The sequence below is a fragment of the Ischnura elegans genome, chromosome 4, assembly GCF_921293095.1.
Source record: "Ischnura elegans chromosome 4, ioIscEleg1.1, whole genome shotgun sequence".
NCBI lineage: Eukaryota > Metazoa > Arthropoda > Insecta > Odonata > Coenagrionidae > Ischnura > Ischnura elegans.
Genome location: NC_060249.1, coordinates 92,099,110 through 92,120,178, shown reverse-complemented (window position 1 = coordinate 92,120,178; position 21,069 = coordinate 92,099,110). Strand labels below are relative to the sequence as shown.

The 21,069-nt window shown below is 40.5% G+C and overlaps 1 protein-coding gene across 1 annotated transcript in view; it reads right to left on the bottom strand.

Annotated features, from left to right (window-relative positions):
• Positions 1–15,965: 15,965 nt before the first annotated feature.
• The window catches only part of LOC124158186 (leucine-rich repeat extensin-like protein 5), a 38,220-nt gene continuing 33,116 nt past the window's right edge, over positions 15,966–21,069 (bottom strand). Inside the window, exon 2 of the mRNA XM_046533374.1 lies at positions 15,966–16,941. Within this exon, the coding sequence (XP_046389330.1) occupies positions 15,966–16,718 (753 nt within the window). The 5' untranslated portion in view covers positions 16,719–16,941. The remainder of the gene's footprint in view (positions 16,942–21,069) is intronic.

Here is a 21,069-nt window from a genome sequence, read left to right as displayed (position 1 = left end):
GACTGCTGACGATGATGGCAGATGATGAGCTTAAGACTCGACAGGGTGAAAAAATTAAGCTAGAGCTCACGAGCATCTCTCGAGGTATATATGATGGTATATGAAGACTCGAGGAACAATGACGCTCCCAATTTCGCACCGTGCGAAAAAGGGAGGAACGCAAGACTCGCTAAGGAAATTAAGGAGAGTTTAGTACCGTGAATGACTAATTAGGCCTTCATCTCATGGACGACGACGTACTTCAACTAAGGATTTTCAAGAGGATCGTTTCAGCTCACTCCTCAGCCCTGTTATCTTGGATATCGCTTTCGCTCAATGGTTTTTCGGGCTGTTTCCGAAGGCCGTCGAACCTGTGGCTCCTTCCTCAAAGTCGTCCTCACGCTTTCTCGAGAAATGAAAAAAAAGGGAAGAGGAGGCTCGATTTATGACGCGGCCGTTTGGTGGGTGAACTCTAGGGTCGCCCATCTCCAAGATGGATGTCCTTGGATGTTTGGAGGTTAAGAGAAGAGATCTCTCGGGAGTGAAGGGTTGATTGTCCCGACCCTCCTCGCCTCGTCTCCCCAGAAAATGAGCGTCGTGCGGAGTGCGTCGACAAATTGGTTACGTATACCTCGACCCTTGACTCTATCCTCTGTTTCCCCGGAAAACACTCCGCTATCCTCTCAAAGGGAAAATCCACAAATATCACCACTTGAATAGATATGAACTTCCTACGCTATCCCTCTCATCGTTCAACTAACTTCCAGATTGTTGGAAGCAATTCGTGGAATTTGTGGATTTAGTGATTTGTAAAATATATTCACCTTGTAATTATTACGGGCAAATGTTTATAATATACTTTTTGCGAACGCTTTTTTAGCCATTATCTCAAGAAGTCGTATTTATTATAGCTCCAAAATTGTTTTCATAAACCCAAATGTACTGATGATATCATTGTGAGCATTGATCAAAAGTTTTTGTATGAAGTGAACACTGCTTTTATTATTTTTCCATATAATTAGGAAATGATTAATTGGCAAAAATATGCTCTAATTATTAAAGAAAATCTTAATTGGAAAGGTGAATTGGTAAGTATGCATTAAATAATTCTTTGCTCACGCGTTTTCATCTAAATTTCAATTATCCACTAATTTGTTCCTAATAACGAGCTAAAATGTTTATTTTTTCTTTGATTTTCTAAATTTGTATCAGTTTTTGCTTTGAAAGGATATGCACATTCTACTGCGATAAATTCTGTTATAACTTTCTAAGTATGTTAACCGGAAAGGCTTGTTTCAGGAATCCACTCTATATACATATATCTCGTTTGATATGCCCATCTCGTCTGGGGCCGGAAAAAAATAGGAGAATGGGATAGCAATCAAGGTTGGCCCGGGGGAAGGAAAGCGATTTCTTTCGTCTCGTACGGAGAAAAAATTTTGGGGTTAAGATTTACGCATGGCACGCCTGTGGTTTTGATAAAATGATGGAGGCGGTTGAATGTTTTTGAAGGACGGATGGAGAATGATGGAGGAGGTTCGTGATTCAATACCTAACTCTACGATAGTCACTTGGTAACCTCAAGATCAACTCATTGCCATAAAATAAATCTTGCCCTAAAATTGACAATATATTAGATGGTGTTGTGAGGCAAAATATAGAGAACGTGTTTGAAGTTTGAATAGACAAATTTTGCCAATGAAAAGGTTAGTCTTTAAAATAATATTTATAAGCATTTTAGATTTACGATAAATTTCATGAATACGAGTTTACGATTAAGATTGAGTAAGTGATTAAGAAAACTCTCGTCACATTTCAGTAATATAAGCAATATTTTAAAGATGTTAGACTTGTGGTTGGTACCTTGTACCTTGCACGAGGTAGTGGTATAGTGTTCCGATGTCATACTCACTTTGCGGCTCCTGGTGGCAAAGTGGGATGAGCAGTTGACTATTGATCGAAGGGTTGTGGGTTTAAATCCCGGGTGCAGCTTTCGGGCATCCCAAGCAAATTTAAGGTGGCCTAGGGAAATTAAACGGTCCCCCAACTATCTTGATTACGTGAAATTCATATACCTGTGGCTGAGTAAGGGGTTAGGCCCACCATCACCTATCCAAACCAGTCTTTGGGATATGTGAATGTGATATTAAACGATGCGCTAAAGAAAAATTCCCCGTGGCTAGTTTGAATTAATATATAATTGGTAACAAATGTCACTTAATCATTTTAACAGTTTGAATGGCATATAAAGGTTTAATGATTTTAAAAAATCGTTTACCGTTGAATGTTTAACTTCATTATTAATAGAACTAACCGCTCTGTTCAAAGATTTTAGAGTGTTTTATTGATCAAGAATACAAAATATTGGTGAATGTGTTACATATAAAACACGCATAAACTTCATTCTGGGCTAGGAAATATATGTATTCCATAATCGATTATCCTCACGGACGTCACGAGTTTAGATGGATCGCAGTTTAGGGGGGACGGCGTTGGGTTCTATATCCCATCGGAAATTCAGCGGAAGGGAAGGAAAGGTGGTTTTCCTACGGCATCCGCGTGAGAAATGTCATCCCTTTGGGAATATATATCCACAAACAGTCGTATCGGAGTCTGGAAAAGTTCGCAGATAGCTGCATATAAAAAAAAATCTCGAGGTTCCTTGCCAAAAGCGTCGGAAACTCTCTCTCTCTTGTGCGTGTGGAAGCTCACTGAGAGTTTTGGTTTTTCCCCGGGGTGTCATTAGATCGTTGAACGATCGACTCCTTTCGAAGATCCTTATCAGATTTCCCGGAAGCATCATGTGGGTGTGTGTGTGCGTGTGGAGCCTCTTTACTGGTATCCCGCTCTCGCCTTTATAACATCATTTTCCACCCGTTTCCCCCAGGGTGATCGGATAGTCTCGGGCTCGTCCTCTTTCGTGAACAGGGGTCGTCAAACTTCTTATCCCGCGCGGCAAACACCATCTTCGAGATGCTCGAACCCCGCGGAGTGTTGGAAACTTCCAGGAAATAGAGTTTGTCCCCAATTAATGGAGACGGTAAAGTACGAGCTCCAAAGACTTGCGCTCGGCATGCCGGTAAAAATTGAGTCTCAGGCTAAAAATTATATTTTACACAACCTCTAGGCATGTATACGTATTTACATATCTATCGAGCTCTTTGGTATATGTATGGCTTATAATCATATGATAAGTATTAAATTTTACAAAATTAACTACTTGAACAATAAGAAACTCTCTTCACAGATATAATCAGTAGTTGAGCCGCATTTCTCAGAAAGAGCTATCATTCATATCAGATTAAATTTTTCATTGTATACTGCATTAGAACACAAAATGTATTCTAAAATTTCAGACTTTGGAAGTGCGCTAAAGAGTTCGCGTCGATCACAATATTATAATGAAAGGATATAGATCGGTGTTTTAATAAAACTCGCAGAAGTACGCTGATATTGTTCTCGGAGCGTATTGAATGGAATTTTCCTTGGCTGATCAACCGCATTGCAGCTTCAACGAAAACCTTAGCTTTTCATATTTAATGAATAACTCACATTACTTTTATAATTCGAATATTCTCTCCAGAGTATGGACGTCAAGCCAAAATCCACAAATTTGGAGGTGCGTGGTAATTTGTACGCAAGGGAATATCATGATATCTTATAATCCGTCTTTCAATGTATTTCATTCATTAAGATGTTTACGCATAATTTCTCGGTGTTGCCTATTTTAATATACTAATGGATATTTTTGATGTGTGAGTAATGTAGGTAGAAATAATAGAGACAGAAAGGAATTGCAGAGGGGGCAAGCAAATCATTCCAGTAGCGATATTGAAGCATTATATTTGAGCATTCCTGTCCATTGAAAATATTTCCCGGTCAACTGTAAGGCATAACATTCCAGCATATCATTATTAACATTTACGAATATACCTACCACCTGGCAGTAGATTAAACTTAGAATGCCTCCCTCACCTTCATCTTTGACCTTCAGTTAATGGTGAAATACTTATGTGGATGGCCCCTATAGATACCCATTACATGTATTCATGAGGGAAACTCATAAAATTAGTTTTTGAAGCAATGGGCGGATGAATTATTCAGCGTTGAGAGCACGAATTATTTTCTCCCACGAGCATCAACTCCCTTCTTTCCCGCATCCCTTCGGAGTCCTTCATCTCCCGGTCGTCGGCACTGGACTGATGAAAATAAACGGGACTTCGGGTAAAAGTTTTAGAGGTGGATAAGTTAGACGCGGATTATTGATTCGAGGAGCGCCCAGGGAAATGCAGGGGGAAAAAAATTATGAATCCAGAATTGCCTCTTGGAAGGACCTCGTCTCCTATCGTAATTATTTTAGGAGTAATCAGTGGGTGAAGCGAGAACTTGTTTTTTTTGCATACGATGAAAGAAAATAGCTTCGAAATGTGATCCCCCAGACTATTTTCGACGAGTTACAAAGAACACTGAATTCTCGTTTTATTTTCTCAGGAACGGAGATGGAAGAGGGAGTGAAACTTGTGGATTTCGTGGAGCGACAAATGGGCTCCTACAAATTTGACTAAATTATTCTTCGATTTAAGCCCTTTAGCTCAAGAAGGTTGGAGGAAGGTTTTTTTTTTTTTGAAGCGACTCTTTGGCAGCTGAATCCTACGCCCGAGTCTAACCGTCTGCATAACTGTTTCTAATCCCCTTCTTCTTCCTCTTCCCTTGTTCCTTCCCTCGATATTCCTTCCGTTTCGCACACCATTTTCTGCTATATTCCTATCCCTGGGGGGGAGAATGGCTTGTGCGAACACCCTGCGAACCGGAGCCCTTGGAACGTTCGGAATGGGTTTATTTTGGAGAGACTGCTTCAGCCGTTCTCCAGGCGTTCGCTTACCTCAACCTCCCTCCAATAGTCCCACCTCTCTCTCTCCCTCCTTTAATGGTTGGGGGTGTTTAAGGGAGTGAGGATTATGGCCTTGCCAGGGGACCCGAAGTTCTACCGAGCTATTTTAGGGGGAGGAGGAAAGGTTGGTGGTGTCGAACTTTCCCCCCACCCTCTCCGCAAAAGCCTAACGGGGGACGATTGAGACTTCGGAGCGTGGTTGTGGGTGGTAGTTTTGGCATCGTCAGGTCACGAATTCAAACAAATGAACCGAGGCATCCGCCCTCAAAGGAGCGGAGGATCAAAACAATCACTCCCTGAGCTGAATGGTTTCGAGGGGATTTTGACGGAATCTGGAAAAGCGTGCCAAAGGCGTCGTGAATGTCAAAATAACCTGCCGTGCAAGAAGGTTTCTTGGCATTCCAACGGAGTGACAGGCTTCATGGTTACCGGAATTAGGCTAGGCCATTCGCACTCATCAGTCAGGGCTGGATTGATAATGGATGGGTTAAAGCTATTTAGCACATGTACTATTTGAAGTCAGCGTAATTTATGAGAGCAAGAGCCATTAACATATCCTCTACTGAGTAGGAGTTCGATCATGCGATCAGCAAGTCCGTTGTCAAAGCAAAGTATTCGTATCAAAGTCAAATCTTTTTCACGGCATGTCATTAGGGACAAGTCATTAGTCACATGGCTACGTCCCTAGCTTCATGAATTTTTTTTTATTCAGCAAAATTCTTTTACCCCTTCTATCTTTTCTTCACTTGCACTGATCCACTGGCTTCAATCGCGTGATGTGTGATGACATGCACGATCCGAATTAGTTGGCCTAATACTTTGTTATGAATGGGCTCCCCAGATGGATATATAAACAGCGTGACGTCGCTTCAGTGGCCCGGGTTGTTTTTGGAACTAACTGCCTTAATTGTGAATTGAACAATTTAAAGGAGCGTATCTGTTTCCATAAATGATCGATGGATTGGAGTAAATAAAAAACTAAAGCTTTAAATCTTCCAAGCAAATTCCCCTTCCACCTTTTCTGTTTTTCTACCGCTTTATTGGCTAAATTTAATGTGCTAAAATATCTCTGCCATAACAACCTTGGTATTCTGAAGTAATTCCTCTTTACCCAATTACAACATTTTTATCTTGTGCTAAATTCGGCATGAACGGATTAAGAATTGGTATTTGTCTCTATTTTTCACTTTTGGTTCGCCATTCTGAAAATCGACCAGCAATTCATGAAATGTGTGCCATTGAGAAGTGCTGAGAAGAAGATTTTCAGGGGAGCGAAGGAAGGCAGGCGAGCATCCTGAATATAACGTTAGTCCACTCATTGCGAAAGGTCTAGATAAACGAAAAAGTTTTCCACCTCAGGCAGTGGAAAACTTCGTAAGTTCTTCTCGTAAGTAAAACCTTCTCCTCGCATGATCGAGGTAAAATTTCGATCAATCAACCTTATCCACGTCAGGATCCAAACATCGTTAATAGGAATTCACTGAATTCTCATTCACATTTCGTACGGAGAAGTAACTTTTTTGCTTTCATAAATGGCGGCCGATGTTATAAACTACTACGTTCCATTTATAAAGGTGTATATGAGGGTATTTGAATAAATAGCGGGGGAAAAACATATCGCGTGATATCAAAATATCCTCCCCACTTCTAAGGTATTCAACCCTACCTTAGCTCCTTGATACGTCTCTATATCCATGTTCCACCTATGGCATCTCTTTCATTAATCATATCTCATCCACCATCTCTTCGTCGTCGCCATTTATTTTTTCTTTCGTTGATTGAAATATCGCAGTTTGGTTTTAGAAAAATGTTGTCCGTTAGCTCGCTCACATCCTCCTTTGTTCTCCCCAAACATTTACCTGTAATATATGTTCATTCCACTCAAGGTTCCTACTATTCTATACTTAAAGTTAATCCTTGTAATTAGCCTTTTTTGGTAATCCTTTCCCTATTATTGCCATGTTACCCATATAGCCTAGCTATAATTTTCATTTTCTCCGAGCATATAAACTACCACGTTCTCCTGCCTTACCTATCCTTTTTGGCGAGGATATCACCGTTTGTACCTAGCCAAAGGAGCGCCTTAGCGTCCTGTTTATTACTTATTCCGGGACATGGCTGCATCTCTGGCTACATGCAAATCTAATTTTTTTCATTAATCAGGATATTATATCTTTTCCCTCTATTCCCTCCCTCTTTTCATCCCTTCTAAAGTCCCCTAAAATTCCTCCATTATATCCCCTCTTTCGGTATTTAAAAAATGTAATATCATTGCTCATTCTTCTTTCCTGCATTTAGATATACGAATGGTATTGTAGCGTACTTCAAATAATTATTTTGTACAACCTTAGGTTAGTTTCTTAATTGGACTGCTTGAATTATTTTGTCATTTTAACAGCGAATTTTTTCTTTCTGCTATAGCTACTGTATCTAATAAATGAAATATCTGACGAATTTTCCTCCGAGGTATTCATGATATTAAGCAAGAATTCTCCTAGTTCTCAACAATTTATTTTCATTCCTTTCCCTTTTAATAAATATCCTCTCATATTTTGAATTAGTGCTAATGTAAGTTTTTTTGTGCGATTAATCTGAAGCTTCAAATCAAAGCTTCTTGCATTTCGAAGTCCTGATCTTCCATTGTTTACGCATCGGCTAAGAGCGCATTATTTCGTACAATTTATTATAAAATTCTTATAATATTTAAAAATTTCCTAGATACTGAGGAATGCTGTTTGTAGCAACTCGAAACGTCTCCCCCACTCGTGCCTTTACTCATTTGGCTTATGAAGCATATTGACTAGGTAGTTTTATTGCAAAATTTAAATTCAACAGTGCTCGTAGATGCATAAAAATAACATCCAATTACCCCGATAGCCCACCGCTTTTCGTTGGACATTAACGCTGTGCAAGGACTGGTAGGAACAACGCTTTTCCGCCCACGTTCCATGGGGTTTTTCCCCAGCCGGCGAGAATGGACGAGTCCTCGCCAATTCTCCGGTGCTACCGGATTGAGAAATAGGGATTATTGTCAGCTCTCTCTCTCTCTCTCTCTCTCTCTCGGGCGTTCCCGTTGGTTGCGACACGGTCAGGAAAGAGAGAAAGAAAGAGGCTTGAGTCGATGGGAGGGTAGAGAAAAAAAAAACCAATTAGGCCCCACGGCTCTAAAAGGATAATTCTGATTTCCCAAAGGCGGGCCCGTGCTTGGGAACGCGTGGTCGGATTTCGCTTAATTTCGGCTTTACCCGAATTCCATCAGTTTCCACCTCCAGTCCCCATGCTTATCGACCACGGGCTTGCTAGGTCCCGTGCGATATTGCGATGCAGAGGATTCGATGCGCGATATAGTGGAGAGATCGTGTTGTGATATTGATCGTCCAGCTTACGCGGCACAGTGAAAGATCACGGGATGAAGTAAGTTGATGTATGTTTTCGACATGATACCACGTTAGAGTACAGCGGAAGCATAGGTCCTGGGATTATGACATCCTAAGCATGATCAGAATCGGCATATTGTAAGATACCTTCAATTTTTGCGAAGTATTTGCTTGCTCAAATGCTACCTCATCAGTATATGTGTCTTACGTCTAATTACGTCTAACTTCTTTTTGGAGATTTGATTCAGCTTATATAATTATTGATGCTACTGCCGGATACCTCGGATAAGATTAATTTAGGTGTCTAGAGAAATCAATTCGTCTTCAAATCATCTGATAAACGTATTACATCACAATGCTCATTTCTGTGAAATGGCAGAAGCGTTTAAGTTGTATTTACTCCTGTTAAATCCCATAATTTTTATTCGTAATTGATCGGCTGTAGCATAATTATGTTATTATCAATATTTACCTGACGGTTGCCACTGTTGAATTTAGGCTAGAAAAATTAGAGGAAACGAATGGTGAATTGTGATACATTTTTCTTGAGATTTCTACTAAGGTATGATCAATCTTGTCTTTTTCATATATATAATATTAATTAAGAAACATGATATGGGATAAATATATTTTCTAAATGTATGCGTCATTTGCACCTCAATTTGAGTTTTTCCATAGTCCATATTGTAGCATAAACACAATAAATACTATCGTTGTTTTGCAGATAAACTGTAATTAAATTAGTCCCGGGATCAATGTCCCATATTTTAATTGAAATTAAACCATGACTTGGTCATGTGCTCTCATGATGCTGGCAACAGAGGAAGGGCAAAAGGATAGTTGAAAGGATAGGACGCACTAGTTGGTGAAATTGTAAGCATAATCTTAGATGCACTATTATTGTATTGTTCCAGATATTTTTAATGGTCCGACCCAGGCTTCGACACTGTACACAATGTTATTCTCAAAGGTAGAATTATAGAATTTCGAATGCTACCGCTGGATACCACGGATATGATTAGTTATAGCTCCGTTCTCCTCACCTTAGAGAATGACGTGTAGTGTCGAAACCTTCGTCAGGCCGTTCAAAAAACTGTGGAACATACAGTATTAGAAAATATGTGTTTCCTGTAACAAAGTTCCATCAAATATCACCATCTACCCTTAAGTTTATTAGTGAAATGGCTTACGTAGCTTAGCGGATACTTTAAGCGGTTGATTAATGTTAAAAATAATTTATATTAATTTTTATGGAAAATTCAGTCCTGCACATCGATGTCTTAGGTCCGTGCCGCGAAAGGAGCGATATCGCCTATAATAATTAAACTATTACTTTGTCGTGTTCTATCATAATGCCGATTACTATCATAATGACGATGAAGTGATGGTGGAAAGATGGATGGATAGGTCGCTGTGATTAGTGAAATGCCCTATGTACTTAAGCGTATACCTTATCGGCTGTTCAATTTTAGTATTAATGTGTATGCATGTATATGGAATATTCAGTCTTGCGCATATTGCTGACGGCAGGAAGAAGGAAAGGTAGGAAGATATTATAAGGATAGTTAGCAGTGCTTAATGAAATTCTCCATATACCTAAGCGTATACCCTAGCGCCTGATTAATGTTAATACGAGTTAATCGTAATAATTTATATTCATGTGGATGGAAGATTCAGTCTTGCGCATATTGCTGAAGACAAATAGAAAGAAGGGTGGGGAGATAGCTGGAAGGATGGATCGCAGTGTTTAGCAAAATGCTCTACGAACCTTAATGTGTACCTTTAGCGGTGTATTAATTTTAACAATAATTTATATACATGTGTATAGAAAATTCAGTCTTGCGCAACTTACTGAAAGTAGGAAGAAGGAAAGGTCGGAGGATAGTTGGAAGGATAGGTAGCAGTGTCTGTTGAAATACCCTTTAGCGTATACCTTAGGCGGGTGATTAATGTTAACAATAATTTATATTCATGAGGATGGAAAGCTCAGTCCTGCGCATCGATGCACTAGGGTCCGTGCCGCGAGTGGAGAGATATCGGGATTTTAATATCGCACAGCCCGAGCGCTTGACTCGCATCTCCCCGCTTTCTCGTTACGGCTCAAAAAGCCCAGACGTCGCTTTACTTTCTCTCTCTTTTCTCCTTCCCCTTTCGCCTGTTCAACTCTCCCTCTCTTTCTCCCTCCGCTCCCCTCACCTTCCCTGGAGCAACGATTCTCGCGTTTTTAACTCCCCCTCCTCTCCTCGCCCACCCATCCCACCCCCTTGTATTCTCCTTCTTTCCTCATTCCCTCCCCAGTCCATCATTCCTCCCTCTTCATATCCCTAACCCCATTTTTATTTATGCTTTTTAGTCGAGTTAAAAAACTGCATTTCTCTTTAAAAGTACGCGTACATACACTAAAGGGCATCTTCTGGCATAGTGTTACTAATTTTAGTTTTACCAGTCCGTTATGCCGAATGATGCAGCCTCTAGCTCAAGACCGAAATCTGAGAAGACGAAGCTTTACGCGCGGTACTTCCAACTTGGACAAGTTGATGAACCCCATTTTATTTATGATTTTTGGTCGAGTTTTTTAAAATGCATTTTAATGTTTTTGTCCTCATGCATGCACTAAAGATCACATATTTTCGTATACTATTGCGGTTTTTAGCCTTATCAGCGCATTATGCCAAATGAAGCGGTCTCCAGCTTGAGCCCGATATTTGAGTAAACTTAAGTTCCTCGCGTGGTACTTCCAACTTCAACAAGTTGGTGTTCCTTCTTTCAAGTCCGTTGCTTAAAGTTTTATGAACATTTTTTACATAATTGGCAAACTAGAAATAGAGTAAATAAATGCTGTCGCCCATCAAAGTAAAAAATCGAAATATTGGTGTAAAGTAATGTAAGTAATGTCGATTTAGTGGAAGAGACATCGAATTTGACTGTAATATGGAGTCAGTGCAAACCTTCGATTTCAGCCATGATTGTTTTTAGGAGCAAACAGGTATTGAAGTTAATATTAAAAATCCACATATTTCAAGCATCGAATATAGATCGATATGTTTTGAATATAATAATTCCGCCATCACCCTGGGCACTTTATTGATGCATCGTAAAATATCACGATATTAAAAAAAATCGGAATCTGATATTGATATATGACCATTGAAGATGTATGGTTATCCGAAAAATATCGTGATGTTAAAACGATTGCAAGAATAAAATTTCTCGGTAGTTCTAAGTATCATGATAATTATCGTGGTATTGTGTGAGATTAAAAAAATCGCCGTCCGATAAAAAAATCAAGATAAATAATCAGGTATAATATACTAACTTGGGTTTATATTTGTGCAAGATTTTCTGGAGATTTATAGGGGTATTATTATCTATCCTTATAAATGCTAGTTATCGCACTAATTTTGTCTCGGCGTACAGAATTCGCGGATTTCTCCATTTTCCGGGTTATCGCCGCGTCTCGTGGTCAGAGGTGACACATTAATTATCGTGTTAACAGGTACTAATGTTAATTATCGTGTACGCCAAATATAGATTGCAAAAACTTATCGTATTCGGTTACTGAATTTTCGATATTTCTCGGACCCACTTCCGCACGGCTTCAGTGATTTACAGGAATATTATTATCTATCCATTTAGACAACAGTTATCGTCCTAATATTAGTATCACGTTCGCCAAATGTCGACAGCAAAGAATTAAATTAAATTAAAAGTATTCTGATATTGAATTTCTAATATCTACGGTACCTACTTCCGCCCACCTTGAGTGATTTATAGGAATATTATTATCTGGCCATATAGACGATAGTTATCGTCCTAATAATAGTTATCGGGTTCTCCAAATATCGACAGCAAAAAATATCGTATTCAAATATTGAATTTTCAACATCGCCCGTACCTACTTCCGACCATCTCCCCCTCACATTCCCCCTTAGCAACGTTCCTCGCACCTCAACCCCTCCCCTTCCCCGTCTTCATCTCTCCGCTCCGTTTTATTTTCCTCTTTCTTTCTTCCTCATTCCGTCCCAAATCCTCCACACTCCTTCCCTCTCCCCCTCACTCACATCCTCAACCCCATTTCTCCGCGCTCTCTTACTCCGAGTCGCTTGCTTGCTCTGGCAACTTCTCCCCCCCCCCGACCGAATGGGCGACGCCCTCTGTCAACTCGGGCCCTGGCTTAAAACATCTTGGATTATCCTGAATATTTTACGAGCGATGTGTTCTTTTTTCTCCTTCTCCTCCTCCTTCCGAGTGAAGTCGACGCGGGTTTGTGGTCGTGAGAAAGGAAATTTTCCGCGGGGAAACAAGTTTCTCCTTCCGCGAGATTGGAGACGATAAACGTCCAATCAAAATCTCCGCCACAGCCTGAGCGTTTAGTGAGCGATAAATGATAGTCGATTATTTGATCCTCTTTGATTTTTTTCCTTTTGGAGTCGTACATCGCTCGGATTACATTTTCATTGTTTTGTTGAGGTTGTGTGGACGCCCTTCCTTGACTAATAAGGCTTGTGGGTTCGAGACCCACGTATCACCTTTCACCACATGACTGTTTTTTTTATTAATGTACGATTTTGTACTTTTCTGGTTGATTGTAGCAATAAATTGTTCTCGGACTTTATAATTACAATTTAGTACACACCAGGTCAATGAATTTCTAACTGCCAGCGTTTCTGTGGACGGTCCGCCACCGTCTTCAGAGCATATATTGACATTTATTTAACCAGCAAATTCAGTTTTCTTACATTATTTACTATTTGTATGTTAGCGGACTCCACCACAGAAACGTTGACAACCACAAATTTATTGAATGCTGTGATTCGTTATAAAAATTCTATAAATATTCTTGATGCAATGGGAGAAAATGACGATGCAGGTTTACTAAATTTAATATGCAATATCAGCAACTGTTATTTCCTGATTTGGATGAAATTAGTGGACCACCCCTTTGAGTTGCAAAAGTGCAAATTTCAAAATCTTATTGTGCAATAGGACCAAACAGTTGCAAGAGACCTGTAAATATTGTCAAAATATATTGTATGCAAATCCTCGTATTCTTTACTCTGTCTATCTTTTCCTACGTATCTCGAAATCTTTTTTCTACATAATATCTTATCGTCATAAATTATGAATTTTAGGAGTGTTACCGTTGCTCTTTTGCAAATCTCATGTCAAGCCTGATAGAATAAAGATTTTCTCGATTAGTAAGGAAATCAGAGTTTCTCCTGGTACTCGCCAGTCTCCTACATTGTTCAAATATTTTTTTTTTTAATTTCGATTTGAATTTAAGCTGTACGAACACCTTACTTCATCAAATATCTCGTAAAGTACTATATCACTAAATGAGGCTCACAGCGAAGAAATTATTTTTCCTTATGATGGGCGATTTGAGTTTTCAAAGATTTCTACTCCAATTTCCGAAGTACTCCACTAATTCATAACCCTCCACGTAAAGCGTATTAATACCCTGAGCTTGCATTTGCCAAGAAAAGGCACCTAATTAGCAAGTACAAGCGTTTCGTAATTCATACGATTCTCATTTGAATGGAGTCTAAAGAACTTAACGTAAAATATTAGCTAGTTTTAAATAGATATTGCTGAATATATTTTGTTCTCTATGACAACACAAAATTCGTCGCAGAGAATATTGTTGGAGCACTCCAATGTGTTTTTCATTAACGCGAGAGACTGGGCTTGGATCTGAGCGGTGCTTCTGCATTTTTAATGCCCAAGAATGGTGTACAAACTTAGGAACATGCTTTTTTCAGTACAGTGCCCCCATTAATTAAAGCTTGCTCTCTAATTACGGAGAATTCCGAGGAGAGCTTCAAGTTTTACGATACCCTTCTTTAAAATATGGATATGACGCGGGAGGAAAAATGCTAGAGGATATATTGCTCCATGGGAGAGGGTGATCTTCAATGTAATGATAAGTTATTAAAACAAAATTGAATGGAAACTGTTGTATTTAATTTTAGCTTACAGTAGAAGGTGCCTACGCAAGCTTTAAATAAAGATGTTGACCGTAAATAATGATGACCCCATGCATTCGTAAACAATTCAATGATAGAGCAATATTCCTTGGTGCCTCTTTGAAGGTTAGTAATACTAGGGAAAATCCATGCGATTTAAATGACTACATTTCAAATTTACTGGCGATTAAAACATCTGTCCGCGTAGTTATTTTGGCAAAGGCCGTCGTTGCTATTGAAATTAGGCCTCGCCTATTTCTGGAATTAAAACTAATTATTCGCTTTTTTGTGGGATCAAATCATTGTCAGGCAGTAGAAATTGCTTTTTTGATTTTGTGCGCTGTACACAATTCCATATTTAGTAGAAATACGGCAGATTTTAAAGCGAATAGTAACACTTGATGCAGATTTAAAACTATTAAACCTCTCAAAAAGCGAGACTCTCATTTTTAAGTATTAATTTTTGAAAGTTGTCACAGATTTGTTGCGAATCGATTCCCTAACACATCATTATTAATATCATACATGCTTATTTATTGTTATCGATTCGTAATGAGGGTATTTTTTAGGAACATGGCAATTAAAAAAATAAACAATGCGAAAAAAAAATCCGGAATTTATTGATCATCTAGTTTCATCGTTCAATTCTTGTTAGAAAAAAGCATTAAATGTGGTAGGATGTATAGTAGAGTATTTCAAGGAATATTTTGGAAGAGATTTTAATACGTCGCATAAGCTACAAGTTATGTGCATGAAAACTTACGCAATTTGTAACATAATAGTATATTTTCCCGTGATAATGTTTTCTGTAATCGTGTCAGACATTATTAATTAGTAATTCAAGCAAAAGGAAATCGCATTAATTCCATTGAACAGCTAAAAGAATACGTATAAAAAATCTAGATGTAAATTAAACGCCTTTCGAGTGCTGTTGAATATTAATTACAAGCATTGATAGACAATTTTGGGTTCTACAAACGATGTTACATAAAAAATCAATCAAAATTCGACCAATACCCATTAAAAGCCCCATTCTTCGTAATAGATCCAGAGCTGTTTAAACTTACTGACGTATTATGTCAAATGATGCAGTCTCTAGATAGTCCGAAAGCTGAGAAACCAAAACTCCACGAGCAGTGACTCCAAATTTTACAAGGAAGTATTTCACCCTTCCATTTCGTCGCTAAAGCAATATTTTTTATATTGGCGAACTAGAGAAAAATGATAATGACGTTTTCCTTCTAAGGAAAATAGTGGAAACGTGAATTCTGGTCCCCGGTTATGTCGTTTCATTGTAAGTAAAATCATATGCAATTATAATCTGAAAGAATTCCTCGCAATTCTCGGATTTAAGCCGTGATATTTTCATCGGAAGTATATGAAATAAATCGTTTCCGCCATCATGTTAGAAGGACTTAGTATTTTTCTTCCAGTGAGGTTTAATGAGAAAAATTAAAGTTACGCCAAAATGTGATTTTGCTCTTATTTAAACTGCTTTTTGCTACCCATATTTTTAGAATTTGTCTTCTCAACTGATCTATGTCCTCTCTTCACGCATTTTAAAATAGTGAATTTTGTCAGGGAATACAAATAAAATTCAATAACTTGACCTTCATCAAATGCTCTTGTTTGAGAGCCTTGTACCAACATTCCTGATGATGTCATTCAAAGGACTCCGCCCTCAGTAAAATGTAAAACACTCGGGCTGAAGGGCGGCGCGGACTCGGGAATGACCCGTCAACACGCACGCTGTCATGTGCAGGCCGATCGGGACACTTCACGCACACACACACAAACGGAGCAGGGAGAGAGTGAGCACTCACCTGTTTGGAAGGTCAGGGCCGCCAGAAGAAACACGGGCAGGGAGAAGGCGATGGAGGGGCGGAAGGGCCTCAGAGGGAGCGGCAGCATCTTGAGGGGGCGGCGGTGGTGGTGAAGGTGCGATGGGGGCGGAGGAGCAGGCGACCGCTCCCCGAGCCGGATGACGGGTCCACCGCCGTCGATGCCCTCGGGCCGGCGAGCTTGGGGGGCGGCGGAGTCTACCCTTCCCTCCTCACCGCTCCCGGGTGCGGCGGAGCGGCAGGGGAGACCGGGAGATCGCGGGGGCATGGTTCTGGATTCGTCCGTCAATGGTGCGGCGTGGTGGCGAGGTGGGGCGGGAGGAGGATTGCCGCTCCCGGGTGAAAGTGTGATGGCCGGGCGGCGCGGCTGCGGCGGTGCGGTGGAGGCCGAGGGGTCGCCGGTCAATCGGTTGGCGGCGGCGCGGCGCGGGGTGCGGCAGGAGGGGAGCGGGCGTAGTGCCGACGACCGGCTAGAGTGAATGGCAGCTTGGCCGGCAACCCCTCCCTCGCGGGCCGTCTCATTTCCGTCGGGGGCGGTCGGAACCACCGCTGTGGTGGGCGCCTCCTCCTCTTCCTTGGTCCTCCACCGCCTCTTCATCCGCCTCCGGAGGCGTCGGCGGGTGAGGACGCGGAGGACGGCCGCCCCTCGGCCTCCGGGGCTCATTCGCCGCCTCCGCCCCCCCGTCTCCTCCGCCTCCCCGCCGCCGCCGCCTCCGACCCACCACCGCGCCGCCGACCGCACGTCCTCGTCCTCCACCGCGAAGACTCTTCCTCCTCCCTGTCCTCTTGTCCGCCTGTCCTCCTCCTGCCTCCGGCACGCGAACCCGGCCGCATCGCTCCTCCTCCTCGTCGCACGCGCCCTGCCGCACCCGGGCTCTCCACTTGCTCTGCAACGATACGCAGGTTACATTAAATTAATAAATAAAATTACGCATACGACAGGAAGTTAACCAGAAACAGACATTCTTAGAATATGAGAACAAAAGTGGCATTTTTTACAATTTTTAAATTGGTCCGAAGATATGTCAGCTTCAGGAAATACAATGAATGGCAAACATCTAGAAATAACACCTTACAACGACAACGTTCCACTTAGGGGACAATGAGACAACAAGTTAAAAGGGACCAGTGTAACCTTTCCGTACACACTGCCTCATCAAATTACTCGCCTATGAGTCTTTCCTGTGTCTAAACCTCCTTAAAATCACAGATCTATAATTATTGCACCTGCATGTTTGAGTTCGTTGTTACGATTTTGTCATTTTAAAAATTAAAATGAAAAAAAAGAAACATTAAAAAGATATACATTAACAAAGGAAGAAAAATCACGAAATTCAAAATGGGAAAAAAGAATAATTGAAACGAAAGAAAAATTAAGAAATAATAATAATCAATGTTGCCTTTTTTGTGCATTGCTATATTTTTAAAAAATCCTGTTAACTATTTAGTTTTTCAGTTTCATTTTAACGCAAACAACACGCATACCTAGGGTCTCTATTGGAATGTTGGTTTCAGGGACGCCGACTTACAAAAAATATTGGGGGGGCCCAAACCGGGGATCTTGCCCCGGGAAATTCACCGTCATTAAGTTTTTTAAGCATTTTAGAAGAGCCATATGATCAAAATTAGAACCCTGATAACTCGAATCTCGATATCTGGACACTCCGGGGAAAATTGATAAGCCTGAAACATTTTTACCTCACACCCATAACGAATTTTTGAGGGGGCCCGAGCCTCCTCAAGCCCCATGGAGTCGGCGCCACTGGTTGGTTTTCCAAACGGATTTTTATTGCCTCTTTAGATGTTCTGTCCCTGTCATTAGATGTTCAGCAGAGTATTTCCGATTTGTCAAAATGTATATCTTTTTACATGCTATCCAATGCTCGGCAATGGCCAACTTGGTCGGTTGGGTTAGGACGAAAATCGGCACCAACCAATGGGAGGATACCGCAACTGTCATACAAGTGCAGGCCGCGGCAATGGCATCAGCATCGTTCCCTGATGACGATGAACGTTTCGGAAACGTTGGACACTTTCACCCGAAGGAAACCCGAGAAAATTTTGTTCATTGTATTCGCCGGTATAGCACGAGATCTTTCTTAAATAGTAGTTTAGTGTGATAGCATTGTAGTAAAATTGAAGCAAGGTAGAGGATAATATTTCAAGTTATGCTAGGTTCTCAAATTTGCCTGCAACGGTAAGCAAGTTTCATGAAAAAAATAAATAATATTTACTACAGACAGGTGCATAGACGCAGTCATTCTAAGCATATGGCGGTCAAAAAGTATTTTTCCATGTTGAAATTGAGATAAGGTGTTATTAGTAAAAGAAAATAGAAGGGTTGGAAAAGAACTGAAAGATGAAAATACCGGAAGTATGCCGGGAAAATGACATACATTTTTTGTTCACGCATTTCATCCAAGTTCTTAAATTTTCGTTTGCGGTCGTAGGTATTGAAAATCTCAGATGTAAATCCATCTCGAGCGATGCGCGCGGATAAGACCAGAGGGAGAGAATTCCGTCGACCAAGGCAGCACTCGGAAAAAGATGGGAATTGATGACGGGAGATTTGAGTGTGACATTAAGGAGGATTAATCAAAGCCCTCATATGGGCGGAGTTCCGTTCTGCGCAAAAACTCGGCCGATTTGGAAGAAGAATGAGCGCAGGCTGAAGGGGCGCAAGCACCGTGGAATGATGTCGTGGGCGACCTGCCTGGAGATCAAAACAAATTAGGAAGCGTAAAACAGGCAGTGGCGGGGAAAAAGCGCGGACATCGTGAAACCGTTCTGAAGACAATGTAACATCAAATGGGGTCTGATGAAGGATAGAGGCTGAAATGGGTGCAGCAGAAAAAAGATAAGAGTAGGCGCCTGGGAGGAACAAGTAGAAAAAAGTGTTAATACTTAATTATTTTCATTTATTTCCATATTACTGAAAACAGCTCTTTTTATACAATGCAGCTCTTTTTATATATATATATATATATATATATATATATATATATATATATATATAAAATACGAGGGGACTGGCAGCCAATCAGGAGACGCTGAACCGCCCTCGACCTCAGAATTATGTATATATACCCCGAGATTTTGAGGAATTGGTATTGGATTCCTGAATCCCTGAAGACGATGGGCGAGTTGTACATCGAAACGTTGGAAGGAGAAATGGAGGACCTGACCCGGTGTGAAACCCGAGAAAACTTCACTGCAATTGTTCGCCGGGAAAAAACCAAAAATTATATTAGCTCTTTTTATAGACCGAGATTTTCAAAATATTTGAATTTTAACGTACACGAACCTTTTGTGTAGCAGACGAGGGCTTTACCCCGACGCCACTGAGGCCCAGAGAAAATAAGGAAGAAATGAAGAGGACCAAATGGCTTCGGAGGAGTTCGCATTGGATTAATCTATTATTTTAGAGAGTAGAGTGGAGCATAGCAGATTATATGTTTCATTTTCCGAAGATACATTTTGGGGGTAGAAATAATGATTCATAGTTTGCACGAGAGAGAATACCTGAAACCCGCGGTAATTGATGGATTATCCTACTGTATAAGAAGTTAATTGCCCATTTGTACGTTTCTCTTTTTTAATAAGAAATATTATTGGTGTAGGAATTTACCCTGCGTAAGATTCTGTAGGAGCTTGGAGCACATATATACAGGAAAAGGTTGCACCTTTTACGTTAGAATCGGCTAATACTTCATGGCATAACCAATGGACGCAATATTATCCTTACAAATATCTCAGGACGCCATGCTAGCAAAGCTTTTGAGTCCACCCGAGGAGACAATAATAGAGTAAAGCCCCATCATTGGCATAGAATTAGCATGATTCTGATATATGGGAAACCTTTTCCCTACTATTGCACCATTCCAACCCCTTTGTAAACAGATAATACCAAAATTAAAAGAAAAATCTCAACATGCTGGTAGGCTAACTTTAGTTTTAACACAGGTCGTCACGCTTAGTAGACAGATTTAAGTAGCTAGATTTTATTTGCTGGAAAAAATAAATAAGCATATGTACTGTCAATTCACAGTAAATGAAGATAGTAGCAGGTATATTCAATCTTTATGACCCCATTTAAAGGTTAAGGTAGATAAAACAGAAGACTTAAGGAAATGGGAAAAAATCAGAATAGAGCCAAGTAAAGAGGCTTACGTATTCTTTCATAATGAGGACATTGTTGTTGAGAATACACGAAATCAAAAATCCATCGCACTGTTTTCCTAGGTCATCTATTCGATATGATCAGTATCCCGACACCTCATTCCCACTATTACATGGCTCCCCCGCTGACGCTCTCATTTGATTTATACGAGCATATAAAGCGCGTGATTCATTTAGAACAGTAATGTACATGGCGAGTTGGTATCTAGCGCATTCAGTTGGCTATTTTAAATTATTTTTTGGACGGTGAATTTAGTTATTGCCAAAATCGTAAAAAATACAATTGGATAGAAGTCTTCTGAGTCTCCTGAGGCCAGCTCTACAAGTCCGAGACAATTTTATCTCCCTCATTAGGGGTTAGAGTCCTGCATCCTCAATAGGCGTTGGATTCGGGATGGTTTTCAAGTATAGAGGCATCCCCACGATGAGCAAAACGATGCTCATGAGTTAGGAAAGAATTTGAAGGATAAGGGATGGAAGAAATTCGCGCCTTCATTAATGCGACGCGAGCTAACACCAGGGATGCCAGATTTACTGCTTCTCGAGATATGGAAGACCACCCTATTGAAGTGATGGCCCTGAGATTTTTCTCGAAATTTTTGAAACCACTTTAAACGATGATACTGAATGATGTGGCTATTTTTTTTGGAAACCCCGATATTGTTACGAATTTGATTACAAGTCGTGGAGCTTTTGCCAAAATTAAAACGTCGTAAATTTATTGTCCCCCTCATTTGCTTTATCACCCTCGAAAGCCCCAGTGGGATACCCCATCCATGGTACTTCAACTCAAGTGCTCGCATGTATGTGCACGGTTGCGTGAATGCGGTGATTGG